Source organism: Formica exsecta, unplaced genomic scaffold, assembly GCF_003651465.1.
Source record: "Formica exsecta isolate Colony F162 unplaced genomic scaffold, ASM365146v1 scaffold237, whole genome shotgun sequence".
Taxonomy (NCBI): Eukaryota; Metazoa; Arthropoda; class Insecta; order Hymenoptera; family Formicidae; genus Formica; species Formica exsecta.
Genome location: NW_021849649.1, coordinates 998,980 through 1,024,505, shown reverse-complemented (window position 1 = coordinate 1,024,505; position 25,526 = coordinate 998,980). Strand labels below are relative to the sequence as shown.

General features: G+C 37.3%; 1 protein-coding gene across 3 annotated transcripts in view; it reads right to left on the bottom strand.

Annotated features, from left to right (window-relative positions):
- LOC115235906 overlaps positions 1–22,649 on the bottom strand; it is a 29,022-nt gene extending 6,373 nt beyond the window's left edge. Inside the window, exons 1-6 of one of the 3 annotated variants that reach the window (XM_029807998.1) lie at positions 22,301–22,641; positions 21,944–21,974; positions 6,311–6,443; positions 3,952–4,094; positions 2,534–2,681; positions 573–810 (exon numbers count right to left, since the gene is read on the bottom strand). In XM_029807998.1, coding sequence (XP_029663858.1) covers positions 588–810; positions 2,534–2,681; positions 3,952–4,094; positions 6,311–6,443; positions 21,944–21,974; positions 22,301–22,333 — 711 coding nt within the window. In that variant the 5' untranslated portion in view covers positions 22,334–22,641 and the 3' untranslated portion in view covers positions 573–587. Of the gene's footprint in view, positions 1–572; positions 811–2,533; positions 2,682–3,951; positions 4,095–6,310; positions 6,444–21,943; positions 22,029–22,269 lie in introns of those variants that run through there. The other 2 variants (XM_029807999.1, XM_029807997.1) reach the window with 2 other exon arrangements.
- Positions 22,650–25,526: the final 2,877 nt, after the last annotated feature.

Here is a 25,526-nt window from a genome sequence, read left to right as displayed (position 1 = left end):
GCAATTCACCCTTCCTTTAGAGAATCCTCGTTATTGACTTTACTACTAGCTAAGATCGTCGCTCTCTATCTCTATATACATTCGCTTCTCCTTTCTTCAGTTTTTTTCTATACTTGATTTTTCTCTTCAGGTCTCTGTACTTTATCTTTAAAAACTAAGAAATAATGATAAAGATATCAAAGTGCACAATTTGGACTAGTACAATAATAATAATGTTGATAAATATTAATAAAAATATAACTTACTTTTATTATTATATTAATCCAAATGACGAATAACGAAGAAATTGAATTCTTGTAAACTTGTTGAATTGAGAATATTTATGACAATAATATAATATACGATATATACGCATATTAGATAATACGAAGAAATTACTTGCTTCCGATTTGTGGTGTCAATAAAAATTAACAAAGAAAAACTTACTTTTTCTTTGTTCAATGAAAAAATTTTGCGCACCATTAAATCATCGAAATACAGAGTATCAAAGTTTAACAAATTGAAACATGATCTGCCTTAAAATTTTATCAGAAAAAAGTCAAATTTAAATTTGTCAAAAAATAGAAAAATCGATTCCATATCTTTTGTCAAGCATAGCGAATAAAATAATTAGGAGCGGAACAATTAGCGCAAGTACTCGGCACATAATTTTTCGTGCCAATGAGAAATATAATACAAGGTGGTGTAATACTCACTTTTAGCAGTGAGGTTGACATTCTGTCGAGGAAGTCCTTCGTGAATCGCGCTGTATCATCGCCACACTGACGGCGTACTGTACGATGAGAGCACTCCAGGTATTCCGTGAAGGCGCTGCAAATACAAACAAATATCCCAAACTCCATTGAAAATCCCCTTTCAAACGTTCGAATTGGATAAAGCATGTGGTTACCAATTGCATTTGCAAAATGCTAGCGAACACATAACAATCCGAAATACAAATGGAGAATATTGTGCAAAAATCATATCACTTAGAGATATTATTATATTAATCGCAAAAATTTTTTAAATTTTTGTACTCTTCTTAATATTTTTTTTTTCTTTTCGATTATTCTTTTCTGATACTATTTCCAAAATTTAAAACATAACTTTTAGCGCAGAATGAATTTTCATTCATTTTTTTAATTCGCCCGTTTTTTGCCGACCGGATGACTTTTTTTTATTTTCGCGAACAATAGCCCAAGATTGGATCTTTGCGAAGAAACAAAATGGTGTGAGAGATGTGTTTTTACGGCTCTGTTATCCACTTTTGGGTCGGCATCGCACTACTTACATCCCTCTCCCCTCGTTCTAACCCTTTCCGCGAGAGATGCGCAAGTTCAAAAGCTGCAGTAGACCGTGGCAGAGATACGCTAATGACATTACGTCCCTTCCCCTTGTATGTGTACAGGCATCAGCGTGAAACTTCCGACCTAAAGGACTGATTACACTCTTTTTGCGCGAGTCCTTTGAGCAACGCCCGTCGTTATTAATGCAGTTGTTTCGCCCAGCGAGCTCTTAAGTGTTAAATTATCACAGTCAAGGAGATTTTGACATCCTTTTGCGCTAATGCCGGAATTTCGAGTATTGCTTAATAAACCTATTTGTCCGCATTTCGTGCCTTTACTTCGCTCCAAAGATCCTTCGTGTCATATCTTAATTCGATTTCTCCTCAGCGCATTTAATATCGGTCTAGAAAAGAATTGATAATACTGATGTGGCAGAGAGTTACCATTGTGCTCTCGAAACACGAGAATGCGATGTAATTGGGTATTTATTATGCTTTTTTTTTGCACCTTAAATCGATTTCCTTAAATTATTGACATAATTGCAGATTGATTCTTTTTAAAGAGTCCACCAGTCGTAAAGTCCAGAAACTTTAATTGAACAATCTATTTTATGATTTAATGATTATGGTGAATAATTTTATCATCAAGTCTCAATATTATTCCTCTTTTAACCAAATACATTTAGAATAAATATCTGTCGATTTGTGATGAACTAAATTTTTTAAATAAATATTCTCTTTTCGTAAGATAAAAATATTAGACTATTTCATTCTATTTTCATGACGGAAAAATTGATAATCCGCGCGTAGGGGCGTGATAGAATTCAGATAAAACAGTCGCGATAGAATCTACATTTTGAAAAGTGACTAGGTCAAATTGACTCGCGCTTTGAGTTCCAAGGTTTACCTCCGCGTTGCCAAACTAACAAACTTTCCGGATAAGCAAATGGACCGCGAACGCATCCTATTTACAAAGATGAAAATTCCGGTCGAATGTGTATACTGATCTTGCATATAAATTTTATAACAGTATCATTTTTAGCTTATAATTGTAATAAAATTAATTCAAAAAACGCAATTTTACATATATCTCACAGTACTTTGGATCACGTATCTTTTTTTCTTTTATTCAGCTGTGTCTATATATTACTTTTATACGTCAACTCTCTATTTCCGGTTAAAATCTTTGAAATAATTAATAACGAATCTGCCGTACAAGTATTTATTTTTATTACTTCTACATGCAAAACAATCTATTCTTCGACTTACCAGCAAAGAGACTTGAGATCTTCTTCTTGTGTAGCAGTTGTGCGATTTGAGACCTTTTCCATCACTACCGTACCCTTCTGATACGCTTTGTAACACATCTCGTACTCGGCCTTGACTTTTTGCATGCACGGGGCGTGCTTCAAGAATTCTGCAAACAGAAAATTTTATTCCCTCTATTGGAGGATTGCGTATTGGTCGGAATGCGGGAATCGATAATGAAATTCCGCGGTCAATCAGCCCACAATTTCCCGCCGGAAAATGTATAATCTAATATTACTAAAAAATAAAGAAAAGAGATATACACGGTTACTAACTTTAATTAATGATGGCTTTAATTTATATGACAATATAATTAAGAATCACATATATTTCACTTAAAAAAAATTAAGTATATAATTCGTTTTCTACGCGTAGATTAAAAGTCAAAATCGATTACGCGACAGAATAATCCCGCTTTTATTCCCGAGTCTATTCCTAGAAAAACAACTCGACTTTATGTATGGGCGCGTTCTATAATTACAAGGGCATATACCTAGATCGTTGACTGATGCACTAATCATCTCTCTCGTCCTCTTTCGCGATTATGGTTTTATAGATGAAAACCGCTTTTCTCTATAGTCATCTTGTTTACGATAGACGAGCTTCACGTCACGCGCGCTAGCATCCGAGAAATCGATATTACTCCTTGCTAACGATTCATTATGTTACACGGTACTCTCCTCTCAGCCATAGAGGGGAGTACATTATGAAGAGTCATGCCTGCTCGATCGACCCGCGGACAATCTATGTGATATTCCTGTAATCTCGAGAGTGCCGGATACATTATTGACTCTAGTGCCATCTCCAATTGTTGAAGACCGACAGTTTGGAATTGCATTGATGCCCAATGCCGCTTGCCCAATTGGCAAACGAGCCGCTGGCTTTTGCACATCGTTATTCTCGCCGAAAGCAAAATCTACTCTACAATTATAATTTTACAGACGCGATGAATCCTTCGAGCAAGAGGCCGAAATATAATTTAATTTCAAATTTCTCGATTATAAATTAATATCGCTCTTTCAATATAGAAAGCAGCTTCATTTCTGTTATTTCTGTGCAACGAGTGTCTCTAATTACTGAGCTTTTCAGTTCTCTGCATTTTTCTTTTATTTCGCGTATCTGATTTTATCTTTTTTCTCCGTTTTAATGCTGAAATTGTTACGCTTGTAACATTTTGAATATACAAAAACGTAAAAGCGTTTAGCTAAAAAAAAAAAAAAAGGATCTCTGCTTTTCCACCGAACATTTATATCCGTGATATTTAAAATAATTCCTCTTTTCTCTCTCGTTCTCACAACTCTTGCCAACTGCTTTTACGATTGCGTTTTTCATCGAAGGCGTTTTAATCGGTTCGATGATTTAAACAAGGGTGCACTTACCGTCTTGATACGGGCCATCGTGGCATAGTTCCATGATGGCCTTGTTGGTACCGGTATAGAGCGAGTTGAAGTGCTCCCTCTGCTTCTCCTTCATGCAATTGATCGTGTACTTTGTGATGCATTTCATACCGGCCTCGAGGTCGCTGCAATGAAAACAGGAAATGACCCGTTATTATAGATATTTATTTTTGGGATCGGTAAAAATGGAATTTCACCAACTTATTAATAGGGTCAACTGTGCGTGTAGAAAATCACAATTATTGATATAATATTGCATATCACGAAGTCTAGCGCCTCTGACGTTCGAGCCGACAGGAATAACTTTATTGGGCAATATAAACAAAATGCCTGCCAATCCGATTGAATCGGTCGTTGCATAGGATAATTATACTTTATTGAAAATGCTTCAAAAATTGTTCATTACTTTCATTTATTATATTATTAATTATAAATTTATGAAATTATATTTATTTGACAAGATTAAATTATCAATTCTCAAAAATCCGGGCATAGCGTCCGTAGACGAAGTTTAGAATTATTCTTTACTTGTAATCATCTCTGTGAAAGATGTAATAATTACCAAAGCTTTTCCTTTGTTATAAAAAATTTCTTTTCCAAGATATTTATTTCCTTAACGAAGAAAATATAATAATATAGAGTTTATTTATATTTAAGGATATAAACAATTTCTTTTTTAACTCTAATCAGCAAAACATTGATAATTTTTGTTCTAAAGATTTTATATAATTTTTATATAATATTATATAAATGCATTATATGTATATTAAACAATATCTTCTTTTTGAAACGCAATTGAATGTTATGCATTTCTACCGATTCAATTGATACAAGATTCTACAGAGATTATATGGATATGTGCGCATACAATTCTCTCTCGAGAATCTATTATTGAACTGCGAGAAACAGAAGCCGAGTCGCATCTCGTGAGAGACGAGCCTCTCGTCAGTTGCATCGCCATTATAAATATGACATCACAAACATTAGATTGACTCTCAAGATTTATCTGTTGAACTGTATCGTCTATCAAGATTGTTCTCAACCGAGTTTCTCGACTATAAATATGGGCCAATATCATGGTTTTATCTTGAATAAGAAGACGCGAAACACGAGGAGAGAATCAATATTTGCATACAAGGCGTGAAAGAATTTTCCACTCGTTCCAACGACTAGTGTAGGCGAATACGCGATATGTTTGGTCTTATCTTCAAAATTGATTATGCAAACCGTCTAATTTACACAATGCCATCCGTCCTGTTTCGGAAAACAAATATGAAAATATCGCGTGTTGCGTTATCTTGACAATATATGCCGGTAGAAGCGTGTTACTATAATCGCGAAACAAAATGCGCGCAATGTAAAGTATCGTGATTAATAATTCGTCGTATCGGACGAAGCAAGCCTAGGCTTGTATGAAATTTAAAGTTCCATGAAACGAGCCTCCCGAAATTCCTCCCGTCCCGGCTAAATTGCAAGCGTAATAAGATTCTTCGCCGAATTCGCGGGGCTCTGGAAATATCGCGCAAAATATCCGGCTGCTTGCATGCAATCATCCACTCAATTACATACGTACCATCTCACGCGCGCACGAGAGAGAGAGAAAGGGAGAGAGAGGGAGAGAGAGAGAGAGAGAGACAGAGATTGATTCGAACGATCGAGCGCCTCCGTTGCGATATAAAGCTGGAACGGAGATTCTGATACGATCGCGATTTCGGACGAATATAATAGACTGGAAGCCGCGGACGCGGAATGTCAGATATTATTCCCCGGCCAATTTCCAATTTCGCGAAGGGCCGACTTACTACCTTACGTTCGTACAAACATATGTCTGCGAGAAACGATTTTTCTCCTTTCTCGAGAGGTGTTGGCGATAAATTACTCACGGGAATGATTAATGTTTCATACGCTCGTGTGTCGGAATTAACGCGAGTATAAATGCGGATAAATAAACATGAAAAAATGTTTCTAATGAATGGGTGTAAAACCGCCAAATGAGATAGACGCTTCCTCAGGAGTATCTCCTTATCTCGCTCTTCTCTAACGTCACAGTTAACGCGATTAAGACCCGCCGAGAATTCCGCGAAAGCGTTGCCGCGCGTTCTCAAAATTGATACGAAATGCGACTGGAGAGAGAAACGGCCGGGCATTTTTCTCGCGACGCCAGAAGGAGAAAGAAAAAAAAGGAGAGAAGAAAAACCATCGTCAGAGAATTGTTCGGAGTAAACCGGTGGCAACCGCGTCTCACCCTTCATGGAACATGTAAAGAAGCGACAAATAACAACGGACATTTTCCGCTCAAAAGGGATCGCCCGGGCAGGCCGAATAAAGGTGAAAGACTCACGGGCATAGTTTGTTGAGCTCCTCCTTTTTCGTTACGACGAGACTCAGGTCGTTGCTGCTGATTCTCTCAAGGGGCCTGGCACACCTCACCAGCTCCTCGTGTCCGCACTCTTCGCCTCGGCAGCTAGCAAGCACTGAAACAGAAGCGCGCGATAATCGGGTTAGCCAAGAATAGAGAACGAAGGAGGAAGGGAGAGAGGAAGAGAGAAAACGTGAAACGTAAGGTACGAGACGAGATTCCCCCGATACGAACCCACATCGATAACAACGTTATTAGTAAGGGAATCGCAAAGAGCAACGCTGCTTCTCGAATTCGATTAAGCGCGCGCGCGCGGAATCGATGTGCCGCCACCGTTGCGGTGTGATTGCAGCGGAAATATCAAACAAGTTTAATTGACGTGGAAACAATGCAGATTGCACCCGGAACTTCATACTCGGACGGATCCCTGATACACTCTCCCGTTTCCATGGAATTGTCGTATCGCGGGACTGTATCGTATATACATACGTCTGTCCACAGAGACGTTATTATTTCACGTTAAAAGAAAAACTGGCGGCATACTCTCTTTCTCTGTTATTACAAAAAATTGTATATTTGAAATTAAAATCTCGATGAAATAATACATTTTGCTTCGATTTGACTTGACAAGAAAAAAATGAGTTAGATTTTTCTTTTTTTAACAACAATTTTTTTTCAAGCTTATTTCGCTAAAATCTCCTATATTTTTCCCGACCTCTCTCTCCCCTCCTCTCTCTTCTTTTATCTTCTGCACCTGTCCATCATCATGTTACAGCGTTTCCGAGCCAAGTCGCCGGATCTTTTGTATCTGAATTTTGAAAATGAAATTACGATGGCAGCGCGGTAGCAGCACGTATATGTATGCGCGCACACACACACACACACACGAGATGTGCTCGGGTGTAGGTATCGGTGGTCACACGCGAATTCGGGATGCAGGATAAAAAACACAGGAAATGCATTCACCGTCCGGGCTAATGATGACGAATGGCGCGCGATATTATCACGGCGTCATGTGCCGTTGGCGAAAAACCATTCGTTCATATTAGGAAGTTGATTTGGATTTAATGGGAGGGAGGAGGGAGGGAGAGGGGGGGGGGGCCATCTCGTTTGCCAGTTTAGCTTGCCCGTGCTTTCGTCGTGCTTTTCCAACTTTTGGGAATTCATTACCAATTATGCACGGTCTGTAAAACTTTATGTACATATGCACATTCACGCGCGCCATGTCCAAGAAATTCTCGTTTTAATTTTAGCACAATATTTTTTGCACAAATTTTATAAGTCGATTTATCTTTAAAAAAAAATGTATATTTTTCGAGAAAAACTATTACAATAATTTTTTAATATTTGATATAATGATACAATTGATTAAATACTTATCTTAGCGGTAAATCTCGAATTACAATTCGATAATAAAATTTACTTGAATCTAATTGTAAGAACAATATTTTTGTTCTTGTAATTACAAACGTTACAAACTATGGATGATTATATCTCGAAAATTATCGGTATCTTGTAATTTTAATTAAGAAACGTTTGACTCTAAATTGATCAAAGAATCCGTCATTATATCAAAGCCAGAGATTCTGGGACATCTTATATAAACACTCGACGGCTAAAGGAGCATCGTATCCGGCTTTTAAAGGAGCGAGCGCGAATCCCGAGACATTTTCCGTGAAATTATGAAGTACCTTCGGAAGAGAAAAAGAGAGAGAGAGAGAGAGAGAAGTTCCTTTGTAATAAACAAGCCATTGTAAAAGAAGAGTGAGATGGGGAACAGGGTCAAGATCGACTTTTCTCTCGACACCGCCAAACGAACTTATAACTTCCGCTCGAAACCGATTACCCGGAAGTGCCACTTTCCAGGTAATAAAAGAGAACTACCAATAAGGGGCCGCTGCTCTTCATCCCTCGCTCTTGCACCAACTCTTGCGACTTTTCCTTCTCCCTCTCTCCCATCCGTCTCCTTTCCTATGTTTGCTCTGGTATAGAATTTCTGTATACGCGCGATGGCAGTGCTAATGGAAAGCAACGTTACATTTCACCGTCTTTCATGATGAAAAATCAAACTAAATGAACGAGCCATACAATTAAAGTCCGCCGAGGAACGTTCCAATTTCCCCTTTTCTTTTGTTTTATACATCTCGAAAGATATTCGAGCTAAGTATCGAAATGTTTTATGCAAGAGATCTTATTTGATTTTTTTTTTTTTTTTTTTTAAATTCCGACGAGAAAGAAGGAAAGAGAGAAAAAAAATTGAAACAATTGAGCAGAATTGAAACGAGGCAATATCGGTACAAAAGAAGAATTAACGAATTAGCAATTTGCACTGATGACTTTTTTATATAAACGAAATCTTGTAAAACTTTTAGCCAATTTTTTTTTGCACGATTCCCGGATTACTGAATCGTGAATTTTAGAGAGATTGCGATATCTCAAAAAGGATTACTCGTCCGCATATAATAGGTATCGAATAATCTTTGTGATCCACGCATCGTGTTTGCGAACGTAACATACATTGGGATAAACATTGCAAATTAATGTTTGTAACCGCTGATGCTACATCGTTATGAAGACGAGATTGCTAAAACATACAACGATAAACACGAACCTCATCATATTTGAAGAGAAGAAACTCATATTCCTCTAACGAAATTTGCTATTTATTTTTAAAAAGTAGAATCTCGAAAAAGGAAAAGAAATTATCGTGGAAATCTGACAACCAAGGGAAATGAAAAAATTTTTCTCCAAATTATCAAACAATCAACGTAAATGTCATCGTAAATAAAAATGAAATACGACGTTGAGTCGCATGATATGTTTGCGATATTCAAGAGCGATATAAATAAAAATATAAATCTATAGTCCCGGGACGAATTGTCCCGTTAGACACGAAGGGTCTAACCAAACGATTTGTCTCAGCTCTACAAGATTTATGTCTTTGTTTATTGTTTCGCGCGTGAATTATTCGCAAGTTTCTTTGCCGAGTAAACTCTCATCGAGAGAGAAAGAGAGAGAGAGAGAGAGAAATGTCCCAGAGAAATTTCCCTCTCTTGGGACAAAAGCGCGAATATACCATAGGGATGGGAAAGAGAGCGTATGCGACGCACGAAACGCGATCGCGTCGATTCGACGATGCGTGCGACAAACTATGCGAGCAAATCCCTCGTGCGGCGCGCCGACGACCAGCGGCGCCATTAAATTTAATTACAAACTATCGAAATTATCGGAGAGAGCCCGTCGCGGATCGACGACCCCCCCCCCCCTCCTTTCCCCTCATATAGCGATGCAATCATTTTGTAAAACGAGCGCAACAATGGGACGACGGATGCCGTCTGCCCACGATAAATCTATAAATCCGTCCTTCGACGATTAATAAATAGCGCGGTTTTGTATGCGATTTGTACGAACGATTTATGGAGTGGTCGTCAATTTTAACTATACGTGCCGATAGCTAAAAAGTGTTAGTGTTTTTCTTAAAAATACTTTTCTTAATATTACATATAATCATGATTTTTTTATAAATAAGTAAATATATATATATATATAAAATTATAAAAATCATATACATATCATCTTAAAAAATAATAAAATATTACGAATTTGTAAAAAATCTTTGTATAACTCTGCTTTGCGATATTTGCCGGATTTTTTAATTTGTTCATTTCGCTAATGGATAAACGAATAAAAATGTAAATATTATTTTTCTAGATGATTATTCTTAATTACATGGTAATATATCGTAACCTATTTTCCCGTTACCGATTTCTCATATATTTCGTTCTCTTAAACTCTTCTTGCTTTCTCCGCTCGGCTAATATAAGATATCACTCGTGAGAAGAGTACCGGCTTATGTGTGCGGCAAAATATGAGTTCCGTGTGTAATTCTATCCCGCACCTGTGATTCTCTCTACAAAGAGCGCGCGAGTGCAATCAAATCATTATCCAGAGTTATCGCGATAATTTTAATTTTAATCGCATCTAATAAAGTCTTTCCGATTAACAATCGATTCGTTGAGCTCGGCGATAATTACGAGATTGTAATAAATTCATAATTAATACATTTTTAATGCATCTGTAACTTTATACACTTCTCTTTAATTTGATTTGTGCATATCGGCATAATTAGTCGCGTATGAAGACCGTTATATTACGTGGCTATTGTATTTCATACTACATCACGGTCGTTAAATTAAAATCTTGCATAGTCGCCCAATTAATTTTAAGCAACAAACAACCGATTTTACGTCAGCACAGACTAATTGCTAGAAAAAGAAATTACGTTATTTTATAACTTAATTTTTCCTTCGCATTTTTCGCGCATTGTATTGAAATGAATCGAGTCATTATGTCCTAACGTAATTAATTGAGTCATCAGTCTTTTTTCTTGCAACAGTCTTGTGCAAGTCACTCGGTAGGAGTGCATTATTAGATGATGAAAATCAAAAAGCGCTTTCATCAATAAACGATCTATGGATAGTGTGTGTGTATACGTGTGTACTTATTCGCTTGTTTAATGCATGATATTTACGAGCGTGAATAACGAAACGTGAGACTACAGCAGGAAAAGGTCGTTGGTTAGGGCCCGTATTTATAATGAGGCGAGAGATAGGACCATCGTACGATGCCGGCACGACCAATCGCGCGAGCCATCCCGTAGATTGGCCTTGCTAAACACGCGTGACGAATATAACGTTTGCGAGTTTCGCTCACATATATGCATTGACAATGAGTGCCAAATCGGCACGACGACACGTGGCGTTACGCGCGCGTTTTACTCACGCGTGTTTTATCTACATCGTTCTCACGGCAGGTCGGTCGGATTTTAAAAAATCAGGAAGTTCCATATGAGAACGATTTCTGGGGGGGAAAAAAAAAATATTTTTTTTACGAATTTCTCTTTCCTTAAAATTTAGGACTCCTGGTTTCTTCACCACAATCATATGTCAAATTGTAACGTCGAAAGCGAGGAATTGTGTTTCTTTTTCTTTTTTTTTTTTTACGAAGTAGCGATTAAACTAGTTTTTTCGTATGTCACAGTTCGTATTTGATAATATGATTTGGTAAATATATTGCCTTTTTTATTATCCTTCGTTAATAAATGCACTTATCTGCATGTGACATCCTACACACAACAGCGAAAATAAGCTTGACAATTAATTTAAGATTTACAGCTATGTTTTTATTATAATTCACGAAACGTAAGGGAAATATTTGGTTTAACTTATCAATCTTCATTATCGAATAATAACGTTGTACGAAAAAAAAAATTAATTTATTTCAACTTATTCTACAAGAAAAAAATTTATATAATTTTTCATTTTCGACGTCATAATATTAAACTCTTCTTGCTTTCTCCGCTCGGCTAATATAAGATATCACTCGTGAGAAGAGTACCGGCTTATGTGTGCGGCAAAATATGAGTTCCGTGTGTAATTCTATCCCGCACCTGTGATTCTCTCTACAAAGAGCGCGCGAGTGCAATCAAATCATTATCCAGAGTTATCGCGATAATTTTAATTTTAATCGCATCTAATAAAGTCTTTCCGATTAACAATCGATTCGTTGAGCTCGGCGATAATTACGAGATTGTAATAAATTCATAATTAATACATTTTTAATGCATCTGTAACTTTATACACTTCTCTTTAATTTGATTTGTGCATATCGGCATAATTAGTCGCGTATGAAGACCGTTATATTACGTGGCTATTGTATTTCATACTACATCACGGTCGTTAAATTAAAATCTTGCATAGTCGCCCAATTAATTTTAAGCAACAAACAACCGATTTTACGTCAGCACAGACTAATTGCTAGAAAAAGAAATTACGTTATTTTATAACTTAATTTTTCCTTCGCATTTTTCGCGCATTGTATTGAAATGAATCGAGTCATTATGTCCTAACGTAATTAATTGAGTCATCAGTCTTTTTTCTTGCAACAGTCTTGTGCAAGTCACTCGGTAGGAATGCATTATTAGATGATGAAAATTAAAAAGCGCTTTCATCAATAAACGATCTATGGATAGTGTGCGTGTGTATACGTGTGTACTTATTCGCTTGTTTAATGCATGATATTTACGAGCGTGAATAACGAAACGTGAGACTACAGCAGGAAAAGGTCGTTGGTTAGGGCCCGTATTTATAATGAGGCGAGAGATAGGACCATCGTACGATGCCGGCACGACCAATCGCGCGAGCCATCCCGTAGATTGGCCTTGCTAAACACGCGTGACGAATATAACGTTTGCGAGTTTCGCTCACATATATGCATTGACAATGAGTGCCAAATCGGCACGACGACACGTGGCGTTACGCGCGCGTTTTACTCACGCGTGTTTTATCTACATCGTTCTCACGGCAGGTCGGTCGGATTTTAAAAAATCAGGAAGTTCCATATGAGAACGATTTCTGGGGGGGAAAAAAAAAATATTTTTTTTACGAATTTCTCTTTCCTTAAAATTTAGGACTCCTGGTTTCTTCACCACAATCATATGTCAAATTGTAACGTCGAAAGCGAGGAATTGTGTTTCTTTTTCTTTTTTTTTTTTTACGAAGTAGCGATTAAACTAGTTTTTTCCCCTCATATAGCGATGCAATCATTTTGTAAAACGAGCGCAACAATGGGACGACGGATGCCGTCTGCCCACGATAAATCTATAAATCCGTCCTTCGACGATTAATAAATAGCGCGGTTTTGTATGCGATTTGTACGAACGATTTATGGAGTGGTCGTCAATTTTAACTATACGTGCCGATAGCTAAAAAGTGTTAGTGTTTTTCTTAAAAATACTTTTCTTAATATTACATATAATCATGATTTTTTTATAAATAAGTAAATATATATATATATATAAAATTATAAAAATCATATACATATCATCTTAAAAAATAATAAAATATTACGAATTTGTAAAAAATCTTTGTATAACTCTGCTTTGCGATATTTGCCGGATTTTTTAATTTGTTCATTTCGCTAATGGATAAACGAATAAAAATGTAAATATTATTTTTCTAGATGATTATTCTTAATTACATGGTAATATATCGTAACCTATTTTCCCGTTACCGATTTCTCATATATTTCGTTCTCTTAAACTCTTCTTGCTTTCTCCGCTCGGCTAATATAAGATATCACTCGTGAGAAGAGTACCGGCTTATGTGTGCGGCAAAATATGAGTTCCGTGTGTAATTCTATCCCGCACCTGTGATTCTCTCTACAAAGAGCGCGCGAGTGCAATCAAATCATTATCCAGAGTTATCGCGATAATTTTAATTTTAATCGCATCTAATAAAGTCTTTCCGATTAACAATCGATTCGTTGAGCTCGGCGATAATTACGAGATTGTAATAAATTCATAATTAATACATTTTTAATGCATCTGTAACTTTATACACTTCTCTTTAATTTGATTTGTGCATATCGGCATAATTAGTCGCGTATGAAGACCGTTATATTACGTGGCTATTGTATTTCATACTACATCACGGTCGTTAAATTAAAATCTTGCATAGTCGCCCAATTAATTTTAAGCAACAAACAACCGATTTTACGTCAGCACAGACTAATTGCTAGAAAAAGAAATTACGTTATTTTATAACTTAATTTTTCCTTCGCATTTTTCGCGCATTGTATTGAAATGAATCGAGTCATTATGTCCTAACGTAATTAATTGAGTCATCAGTCTTTTTTCTTGCAACAGTCTTGTGCAAGTCACTCGGTAGGAGTGCATTATTAGATGATGAAAATCAAAAAGCGCTTTCATCAATAAACGATCTATGGATAGTGTGTGTGTATACGTGTGTACTTATTCGCTTGTTTAATGCATGATATTTACGAGCGTGAATAACGAAACGTGAGACTACAGCAGGAAAAGGTCGTTGGTTAGGGCCCGTATTTATAATGAGGCGAGAGATAGGACCATCGTACGATGCCGGCACGACCAATCGCGCGAGCCATCCCGTAGATTGGCCTTGCTAAACACGCGTGACGAATATAACGTTTGCGAGTTTCGCTCACATATATGCATTGACAATGAGTGCCAAATCGGCACGACGACACGTGGCGTTACGCGCGCGTTTTACTCACGCGTGTTTTATCTACATCGTTCTCACGGCAGGTCGGTCGGATTTTAAAAAATCAGGAAGTTCCATATGAGAACGATTTCTGGGGGGGAAAAAAAAAATATTTTTTTTACGAATTTCTCTTTCCTTAAAATTTAGGACTCCTGGTTTCTTCACCACAATCATATGTCAAATTGTAACGTCGAAAGCGAGGAATTGTGTTTCTTTTTCTTTTTTTTTTTTTACGAAGTAGCGATTAAACTAGTTTTTTCGTATGTCACAGTTCGTATTTGATAATATGATTTGGTAAATATATTGCCTTTTTTATTATCCTTCGTTAATAAATGCACTTATCTGCATGTGACATCCTACACACAACAGCGAAAATAAGCTTGACAATTAATTTAAGATTTACAGCTATGTTTTTATTATAATTCACGAAACGTAAGGGAAATATTTGGTTTAACTTATCAATCTTCATTATCGAATAATAACGTTGTACGAAAAAAAAAATTAATTTATTTCAACTTATTCTACAAGAAAAAAATTTATATAATTTTTCATTTTCGACGTCATAATATACTATGACGTAGATGAAAGATCAAAACAATCTTAAATAGAATATAATTATATACATACGATCTGTAACTTTTGGTCGTAATAGAGGATCAAGTTATTTTTTCGCGAATATATAAACGGAGATTATATAATCTCCAGCGACAAAGGACTCGTATCAACCTACTAGTCACACTTCCTAATTTTGACAAGATTAAAGGAGCGCAGGCTCTGCTTCAGACTTCTAATGATAATGAGGACCGCCCAGGCAGACATGTATCGGTTACAAGTAATTCTGCGTCCATTGTTTATAATCCTAACAATGCGAGCGCCATTGTCTTCGTGAGAAAAGCGAACGTATCGCGTTTACAAAACAAAATTTTAAAAATAATTGACGGTATGAGTAGCGAGAGGAGAAGCGAGATCGCCTTTAGGATGTATTTTAAATAGATGAAATTTCTTGATTAATGAAATATTCACTCCAACGATCTGAAATAGACTAAACAATGATAAGAACGATAAGGTCGCGTGCCACGCGGGGAGGAGAGAAGAGGGAGATGTAAAATCGCTGAGTAAATTGACCGACGTCTCATTTGCGAAGTCGGGGGAAGACGCGTCTTATCTTATCTCCGTGCATCTTAGACGTTTGAAACGCGACGTGTGCATTTTCGCTTCACTACTATTTGCTCTCTTTTTTAACTCTCGCGAGATAAATAGACGGACGGATAGATTAGATAAATGACGATGACCCTGACTTTTCTCTTTCGCGTGCCGTCATCGCGTGACTGGCCTATACGCGGAATGACCGCCGACATGCTTAATGAATATTATAAATTACTGCGCCTAAAAGTATTTCCATTTTTAATTCCACGTGTAAGAGAGAGCATGATATCATCTTTGGTCTAAAAGTTGTAAAGATTTTTATAGTTTATTTGTAGTATATATGTATAGCAAAAATAAAAATATTCTAGACATGACATATATATATATATTATAAATGAAATCTACATATTTACAATGCAAATTTCGGTTAACAGATTTTCTTTCTCAAGAAAGGAGAAAGCTCTACTGATTTGAAAAAAGACGACGAATCGCTAATCCGGGGTTAATAAATTGAAATTGTCGTTGGCAACTCACACAGCCTTTGATCCAGATAAGACCTGTTCGCACCTTGCATTTAGCGCCGCGTTTCATGCCGAGGCTGACTCATCTTCGCTACAGTTTACCTTAATTAACATCGGTTTAGCGACACGTCGTTCGTATTATCAGACATTAGTGTTAAACGACGCTGATTAATACATTTCCCTTTAAATGACGCGCTTCTATGCGCCCCAGTTTCGCGATTACATCTTGCCTTTAAGTATACATATCGGCTGCACGTGGCGAGTATCGATACCGGTTTTGGTAGCCGCGAAAATTCTTACGACACTCACGGTAACGTATCCGAGACATTGATATACCTATCGAATCAATCGCCGCCGCTTGATTCCCTTCAAAAATATCAAACCAAACTCATTTTACACTATTTATAATTCACGATGGTAACGTCTAATTCATTAATCAATGGCATCTAATTCAGAAAAATTATAATCAGAATTATATTTCTCTAGAATCTTTTATAAATCTTTATAAATAAAAACTGCATATGCTAGAAATATATGTGTGTGTGTGTGTATTTGAGATAATATATTTATAATTAATAACTAAACAAAAAAGATCAACAGATCACATAAAACAATTAAGCGCGCATAGCCAGATAATTTCTCTATAATTTCCGGTTTATATTTCCGATCATTAAACCAGAAAATATATTTTCATTTGTGTTAAAAACAATATTGAATTATCTACAGCGGCTCGTTGCTTTACGTCAGTTTTATTTCTCATAAATGAAAGATGGAACGCTAGCTGTTTATTTTAATTTTCTGCATTCTCTGCAACAAGAGAATTCGCGCTAATTTTAATTAATTTGCTTCACTCTTATTACTCGATCTTTATTTTCGTCCCTTTTTTTTTTTTCATGTATCATATTACTTAAAGATTTTTATAGTTTATTTGTAGTATATATGTATAGCAAAAATAAAAATATTCTAGACATGATATAAATAAAATATATAAAAAAATATAATATATAAATTATATATTTTATATATCTATACGCACACACAAGTAATTTAATTGCATCGCGATTATATTGTTCATTCCAAATTTTTTCACTTTATATCGTGCTTGAATAAAATAATCTGTAATAATTTTTATGTTTTTACTTTGTCAGCGTGTAGTGAATATTTTCGATCGCGTTGACAGATCAAAAATGTCTGGAAAACGCCATGCTAAGGGATGATACGCGTCCACACACGCTGTAATACGATAAAGTAGATTCTGGTTCATATTATGTTATGTCTGCGAACAGCGTTAATCTAATCGACGCACTATATTAAGCCGTTGCGGTACATCCGGATGCTTCCACGTTTTAGCGTGAAATGTCTAGTAATGATAAAAGTCGAAGAATTTCTCGGCATTAAGGTTGGTATACCCCGTATAATTATGTTAAATTTATAGCTTCACTCTTATTACTCGATCTTTATTTTCGTCCCTTTTTTTTTTCATGTATCATATTACTCTTTTTTTTTCACATCGTTTCGTTATTATCCAAATTCCCTCTCCTACCTTATCTTCAGACAAAACACAAGGCGGCGTAAACATAGTAAACCGCAGAATTACCACCATGTTTAAAGAGGAAACAGGATGCGCGAGACAAAATATACAGACTTATTACAGTCGCGAAGAGACTCAACGTACCGAAAATATCACGACGCTAGATACCTAAATACGTAAATTCAAAGTCAGAGTCACATGATTCGTTGCGTCGCGCGACGACGCGTCTCTCTTTGCCACGCAACAAGTCCTCGGCACGTAGTTACGTGGAGCTAAACTTCGCGTGGAATGCGTCGCGCGCGCGTGAAAGAACCGGCTGCTCTTTCCCTTTTCTCCTTCTTTCTTTCTTTCTCTCTCTCTTTCTATCTGTCCTTCTCTCTTAAAATGAAATTACATAAATAATATTAATAACATTTAATAATATTTATTAATAATATTGAACAAAATTATTACCTAATATTATATTTCTTCTCCTTCTTTTTTCCCTTTCTCTCTCTCTCTCTCTCTCTCTTCCTTACATCCGTCCGTAAGTTTCTCCGCTCTCTCGCTCGTTCGTCGAGGAAAAACGGCCTCGGTGAGATGTTGTCGTGAATGTTTTTTTCGTGTGGCGTGATATGGCGTGACGCGCACGCACACGGAGCGAGTGCGAGCGTGTGTCATTAAAGGTGAGGCGAGACTCACGCCCATCCGCTCGGCCAATCGTCGCTCGCTACGTCATCTCGTACGATGTAACGGAGCGAGTAACCCACGTGGTCGCGCGACCGAGCGCCGTCGTTGCTATTTCGGTATAGCAAGAGAGAAAGAGGAGTGTCTCGCACGTCGCAAAAGGATCGATCTAGAATAATCGTCATACGAACCACCCGTTCGCTTCTCTCCTCCTCCCCGCCTCGCAAAAATTTATTCGCATTAAATCATATCGAGGTTTAATTATTAATTGGATTGATTTCACTTCAATACATATTGAAATGTAAAAAATCGTACTGTGGACGTGAGATTTATGTATATTAAATTAATAACTGAGATGGGGACACGACAGAGGAGATATATGACAGATGAGGATGAATGAATTCGGTAAACAAGTCAATTATCTAATGACGTTCATATATATACGGCGTTAACGACTCGAGAATGATGATGTAATCCGATGCTCGAAAAATTGCGTCTGGGAATTTATTTATTCGAAACCGACGTCATATCGCGGAGCGTTACGTTAATCCCATTAGGTATTATAGTATTGTATACGTACGATATGATAATAGGTACGATATAATTGAATTAGCCTACTGGCAATTCGGAGCATCGATGCGCGATTAATATTCACAATTCTACGCGTCGCGATTAAATGACTTGGAGCGATATAGACATCTTGTTTATCCGTTTTCGCGTACGTCACGAGATGCACAGAACTAATAGATGGCCCGTATGTGAATTCAAGGCCGGCGGCGATTTTCCTCATCATCGCTCCTCTCCAACATTCAAGACGATTAGACACGTTGTAAACACAATTTGCAGAAATGTCGCAACACATAGGAGATCAATCGTGTGTGTAGTATTCTAAGCTCACGCTTCTGCCTTCGAAAGCGACTTTAAATTTGGAACTCGCTAATTCCAAACGCGTGTGCTAGGGACGCTCAATTTAGATCGAGTTGTCTCGCGTACACGTGTCAACCGTTTATTTCAAGATAGACATATTTAACATGCACGTTGAACTATTTTCAATTCATCATTTAAAATTTAAACACATGGAGCGATTTTTTAAATTTAATGCTCGATGTAACTTTAGACGTAAGAGAGCACGTTTCATTCGCGTTTATATATTTCAAAGATGTCATCAAACTGGTTCTTAATGAATGCGATTATTTTCTCGTAATCGTTGTAGCATTAATCTGATATTTTGAATTCCGACACGTATCGAAAATATGTCGATTATATTTTGGCCGAATAACCAGCAAATTTTGAATATTTTATCCAGTTATTTAAATCGTCTTTATTTGGAAATATGATCTTAAATAATTTTGACAGAACGTTATCTCTCTCTTGTCGTCGAGATAATATCTGACGCGAGGAAAAAAAGGATCAACGCGCGTTTTCATTTTATATGATCAATATTTCACAAAATTTTTGCGATCCATTCGACAAAAGAATTTTATGGTGAGATTCTTTTTAATCACCGAGTGAATTTTTTGTTCACATATCGACACTGACAGATTAATGAGCTGTCAAAAAAAGGAGAAAAAAAAAAAAAAATCGATTCGCGTTGCTATCGAAATAAACGGTCCGGAATGAGAGAAATGTGAGGCGAGAGTTGGAGAGACTTAATTGTCGGAAAAGCTTCCTTTGTTCTAATACCAGGTTATCTAACCCCTTCGATAATTTCGGTACGTCACGTCGCCGTTCAAAGATACGGCGAATAGGATACGCGAGCGAACTTGTCTCTCTCTCTCTCTCTCTCTCTGCGACCTAATTAGATAAAACTTGGTCGATACTTTGAGAATTTTTGCTTGCACGCTAGTATCAATCCCCGGCTCTAATTAAACGTCCCAATTTTACAGCGAGGCTAATTACGCACAACGGCACGCCAAACGAGGCTGAATTAAGCTCCAACGAGACATTTTCCATCGCGCGAAATTTTCTCTCATCTTTTTTTTTTTTTACGACCGTTCTCACCGTCGCCGTTAACTTTAACCGTAGTTTAACTGATCGTTTGTTCCTCGCAGGAGCGAGGAATCGCTCCGACAAAGTTAATTTCGTCCGAGATTAATTTCAAGCATAATTTGAAGTCTCGTTTGACGATTGAAAGATATGCGAAAAGAGACGCGACTAAGATAGCGAAAAATATGTGTGAGAATTTTATTATTCTTAAATTAAAATACACATAACAGCCTCAAGTTATCTTTCCTTTCAAATTCTAATTTCATTGAAACTTGACATCATCGACGAAATGTTTTCGCGCGAATTTCTGACGTTTACTGACGTCAAAATAATCTCGCCAAACCGAACATAAGCCGTCATAAAGCTATCGTATATACGAAATGTTTCTATCTCCAGCATCCTCGTCTCTCCCGCTTTTTTTCTTATTACAAATTTTAAGCAACGGAGACATCGTGTCGTGCGCGTCCCGCTTTAATCTCTACGCCGTCGATCCCCCCCCCCCCCCTCCTTTTCCTGCTCCTCCACCGTTATGCACTTGAAGCTGCGTCCTTGACCTACGTTTCGCGAAAGAGACCGAGTGTCGCGCGCACTTATTAAATTCATTCCAAAAGTGACGTAAGCAAATTGAAAAGAATAATAATCGCTATAATTCTCGTGTTTGTGTTGAACTACACGCGTTAGCATTAAATTGAGACGACTATAGTCATAATATTATTATTTTTACAGATTTATATACTATCTATTTATACTTATATGCATTTCATTGATCTACTGCGAGGATTGCTGACATAGAATTAAAAACGAATTTAGCGGTCGAGTACTTGGATATAAATATCGAACGTGGTGATAGTGCAATTTTTGCAGAAATATGCAGAATTGTATGCGTGTGATTCGTCATCAATGATAGTCATCATATCGCGCGTTCTTTTTCCGCGTAACGTCATGTATCTGATTAACCTGCGATTAAATAATCACGCGTCATATGACATAATTCATATGATAGAACGTCTATTGTGTCTTTCCGGAAATGCATTCCTCATCCCTTTAAGCCGGTCACTTTCACGCATTTCGGATGTGCTATCACGGCATAATGAATGTCATAGCAGGAAAGCGATACACGTGACGACAATAACAGTTACGTCAAGGAGAAAGAGCGATCGCATGCGGAAACCTACAGCGATAAGTGAAAAAGCGAGAAATAGGTCGAAAGATTCGAGAAAGCGCGAATTTTTTTATGTAAATATAAAACGATAATCGAGGAAAGATTAATCGTTGGTAAATTTATATCCCAAGATCAAAAAAAGTTACAAAAAAGTAAAAAATATAAATACAATATTTTAATATACACTTTAAATATATTTTAAATATAGCGTTCTCAAGTTAAGATTCAGCTCGCTATGAAGTTGGCGTTGCCAACGTGGTCCAATTCAAAAATGCACGAGAATCGTAACATATATATATATATAAATCCGCACAACTTACTTACATTTTCTGTGCTTGATAAGAAATGAATGTACTATAAATATGAATTTAAGAAATAAATATACATTTTCAAGTCCGTAAAGATGAGCAGAAAACGAAGTAAGTAAATGCGGAAGACTAGAATGAATATATCGCTGTGCGTTAAACCGACATCAAGATGCCGGGTCGGCGACGATAACTCGACAAAGCTTTAGACAATACTCACGGGAATACAGGGCGGTCATGAACAGCGCGACCCAGGACAACAGATTCTCCATAGATGTTTTCATATTCTAGCCCGCTCCTCTCGTGTAACATATATATATATATAAATCCGCACAACTTACTTACATTTTCTGTGCTTGATAAGAAATGAATGTACTATAAATATGAATTTAAGAAATAAATATACATTTTCAAGTCCGTAAAGATGAGCAGAAAACGAAGTAAGTAAATGCGGAAGACTAGAATGAATATATCGCTGTGCGTTAAACCGACATCAAGATGCCGGGTCGGCGACGATAACTCGACAAAGCTTTAGACAATACTCACGGGAATACAGGGCGGTCATGAACAGCGCGACCCAGGACAACAGATTCTCCATAGATGTTTTCATATTCTAGCCCGCTCTCGTTGGTCGAATCTCGCCGCCGTCGTGTATACGAAGTCAAGTAGTCGATCGTCGCCGAACGAGAGAAAAAAAAAATGTGTCCTGTCCTTCGTAACCGACAGTCGCACCAACGATGAAGCAAACGAGAGAGAGAGAAAGGGTAGAAAGTGTGTAACCGAAGTATATAACGCGACTGAGTGCCCTTTTACTCGCTCGGTTTCTCTCTCTATTTTCGTGGCCCTTCTCGACGCGATTCGTTGAACATGTACACACCACGCGACCTACCGTGCACCACTGACTGACTCGCGACTCGCGCCGCCGGAGAGAATGCGCGCCGAGTTTCGAAGGCGGCAGCGCGCATGCGTCGATCGCTCACGCCACCGGTCTCGCGAATCCGTCCCTCTTTCTTTCTCTCTTTCTCGCGCGCGCCCAGATCGCGATCTCGGGCGAGTCTCCTCTCGCGTCATCGTCATCATGCACCTTCGTCGCAACTGCTGGCGCCGACGTCGTTATAGCGCTTGTTCAACTGGCGTGAGATTTTATTAATCGAATTCTTACGTATGCGCGTGTCAAAGTCGCCGCGACAGCAGACGAAAAGAGAATTAAAAAGAGAGAGAGAGAGAGAGAGAGAGAAAGAGCGAGAACGCGTGATGTTTCGCGCGCTTTTTGCAACAGACTTCACATGAAACTATATATATTGTCTTTCTATGGTTTATAATTGTAAATATGATAATGTTTAATGAATTCATATATTTATAATAAAGCGCAAATATATATGAACAAATTTTAGAATTGAAATAGAAAAAAAATCATGAATTTTTAGAGCAACCTGTTTAATTTGAAATTTCAAGATTACAGCTAAACTTTTAATCGTAAAGAAAATATTCTCGTATCAGGGATTGCGATTCTACTCATATTGAATTAATTTTTCGTTATTTTTGTAAATGAAAATCGATACCCGCGAGTCTAATATGTACATAAGAAAATAAATAGGAAATAAAAGGAACCAGCAAATTTACGTGCCATTTTGTACACGTCCGTGTCGCGTGCAACATCCGAGATAGATAGAATTTCGGAAAACCATTCTCGAATCCATTCCCCAGAACGGAAGATCGCAGGATAGAAAAGAGTCTTGCTCGATTTTCATTAAAAGTTTCTTAGCGTTGCCAGTACGTATGGTGAGTTTACCCAACTTTGCCGGCGCCATTCGTAGAAACTCCCGTCTATGAACGAAACGGTAAAAAGCTGCTCCGTTCTCGCTTTGCTATTTCGCCGAAAGCGGGTCTGCTTGACGTATATTACCTTGCTTTTATAATTGTCGTACAAATCGTACCATAAAATATCTGTATATTTTCGTTACATATTCTTGAATATCCGCGGAAAAGAAACGATTGTTGCTTCGAAAAAACTCGAGTCTCATTAAAATTATGATTATATAATCGAAATTGTATATACACACACACACACACAATTTGTATTAAAGTATTACAAAACTATTTATCAAAGAGATATTGACTACTATACGTGCGCGGTCTATTCGTAATTGACAAGAAATAATGTGTTTAAGTGAAAAATATCGTCGCGTAAATTATTGAAAGTAACAACGGAGTAAGAAATTTAAAAATTATTCAAAAATATTCGACGAATGCTGTATGGTCCAGATCATTAATTCAGACTAGAAAGGGATAACGATGACGTCTACGCGGAAAGGATACTCGCAGATCCACGATCTTTGAGATTGAAATCCATGCAAATGAAGCGGTCCGCGTAGTCGAACCATTCTCAAGGGTCAAAGAGAGCGAGCGAGCGAGAGAGAGAGAGAGAGAGAGAGAGAGAGAGAGAGTGAGTGAGTGGAGAGGGGAAAAATGAGTAAATAAAAGGACGACGCCGGGACGGCAGACGCCGAGTGACGCACGTCGATGAAGCATAGTCGGAAAGGGTTGTCATAGCAAAAATGGAGCAAGGATAAAAAGGATGAAAGCTTACGAGGTCGCGGAATGTCTTTGCGGGCGAGAAACGCATTGTTACTATATCGAGGGGCGGTCGAATTAATCACTAAAAGTGATTAATTCTCCAATATTTTCAATCATAATCAAAATGTTTAGCTTGAAAATTAAAACGTACAAGAGAATAATAATAAGAAAAATAGATCTCAAATTTTTGAGAAAAAAATTTCTTTCATAAAACATTTATAGAACTATAATGTAAAATAAATTGATACCTAGCGAATAAAATTCAAATAAAGGAGGAAAATTCAAATTGGTCATTCAATTAAGATATTAAAAAAAAAAATAAAAAAAATGAATGTTGTTTTAATAAACACACATATATTTTTCTTTTATTTTTTATCTTGTCGATTACATCGGTATCTCCATAGCTTGGAATATTGCAAACTTGACAATACGGGCCGATGCAACGTACGATTCGATAAAACGTGTCGCACTGCACGAACCAATATTTGCGTATTAACACATATTGTTCAAAAAGAGAAGACGAAAATCATCGTATAATCGCATATCGTTCGCCATTGTACGCAAACTTGGCCGGAATACAAAAGTTATTGTAATACCACTTTGCCATTCACTCCCGCGCGCACTGGCTGTTTAACTTTTATCAGTGGCCTGATACCTTTGCGGTATCATCTGCAAGTCATTTGCAAGTATTAGCATGCAATTTTTTTTGAATTTACATCAATACCTGATTCGTAGAAATTCGCGCGTGTGTTTTGACCATACACATATACATGTATATTTAATATATATATGACGAGAGTCGTTCGCCGAGTATTTTTTCGCGAGTCTTTATTTTCGCGCGTGAACGCATTTTTTTTACTTCCGTTCCATATTCATCGATCGCCTCTCAACTCACGCGAAACGCTCCTCTTTTCTCGTCTCGATCGCGAGCTCTTCCTTTTCGTTGCTTTTTGTCGATTTTCAAGTGGCTGCGACCGCCATATACGGCGACGACGACGTCGACGACAACGTAATGTCTTTAACATCGATTTCTCGCTCGACGGACGTTGAAATAACTGACGTGGCTTTTTTTCATGTACAACAAGACCCATATTCCCACCGCACAGTTAACTGAATGTGAATTCGTTGCTTTATTTCGATCAGCTCGATAACGGACGTGATCGATGTCAATAGAGGTTCGGCTACGTGCTTTTTATGTTTCTCTGCGTATTTTCCTTTTTTTTTTT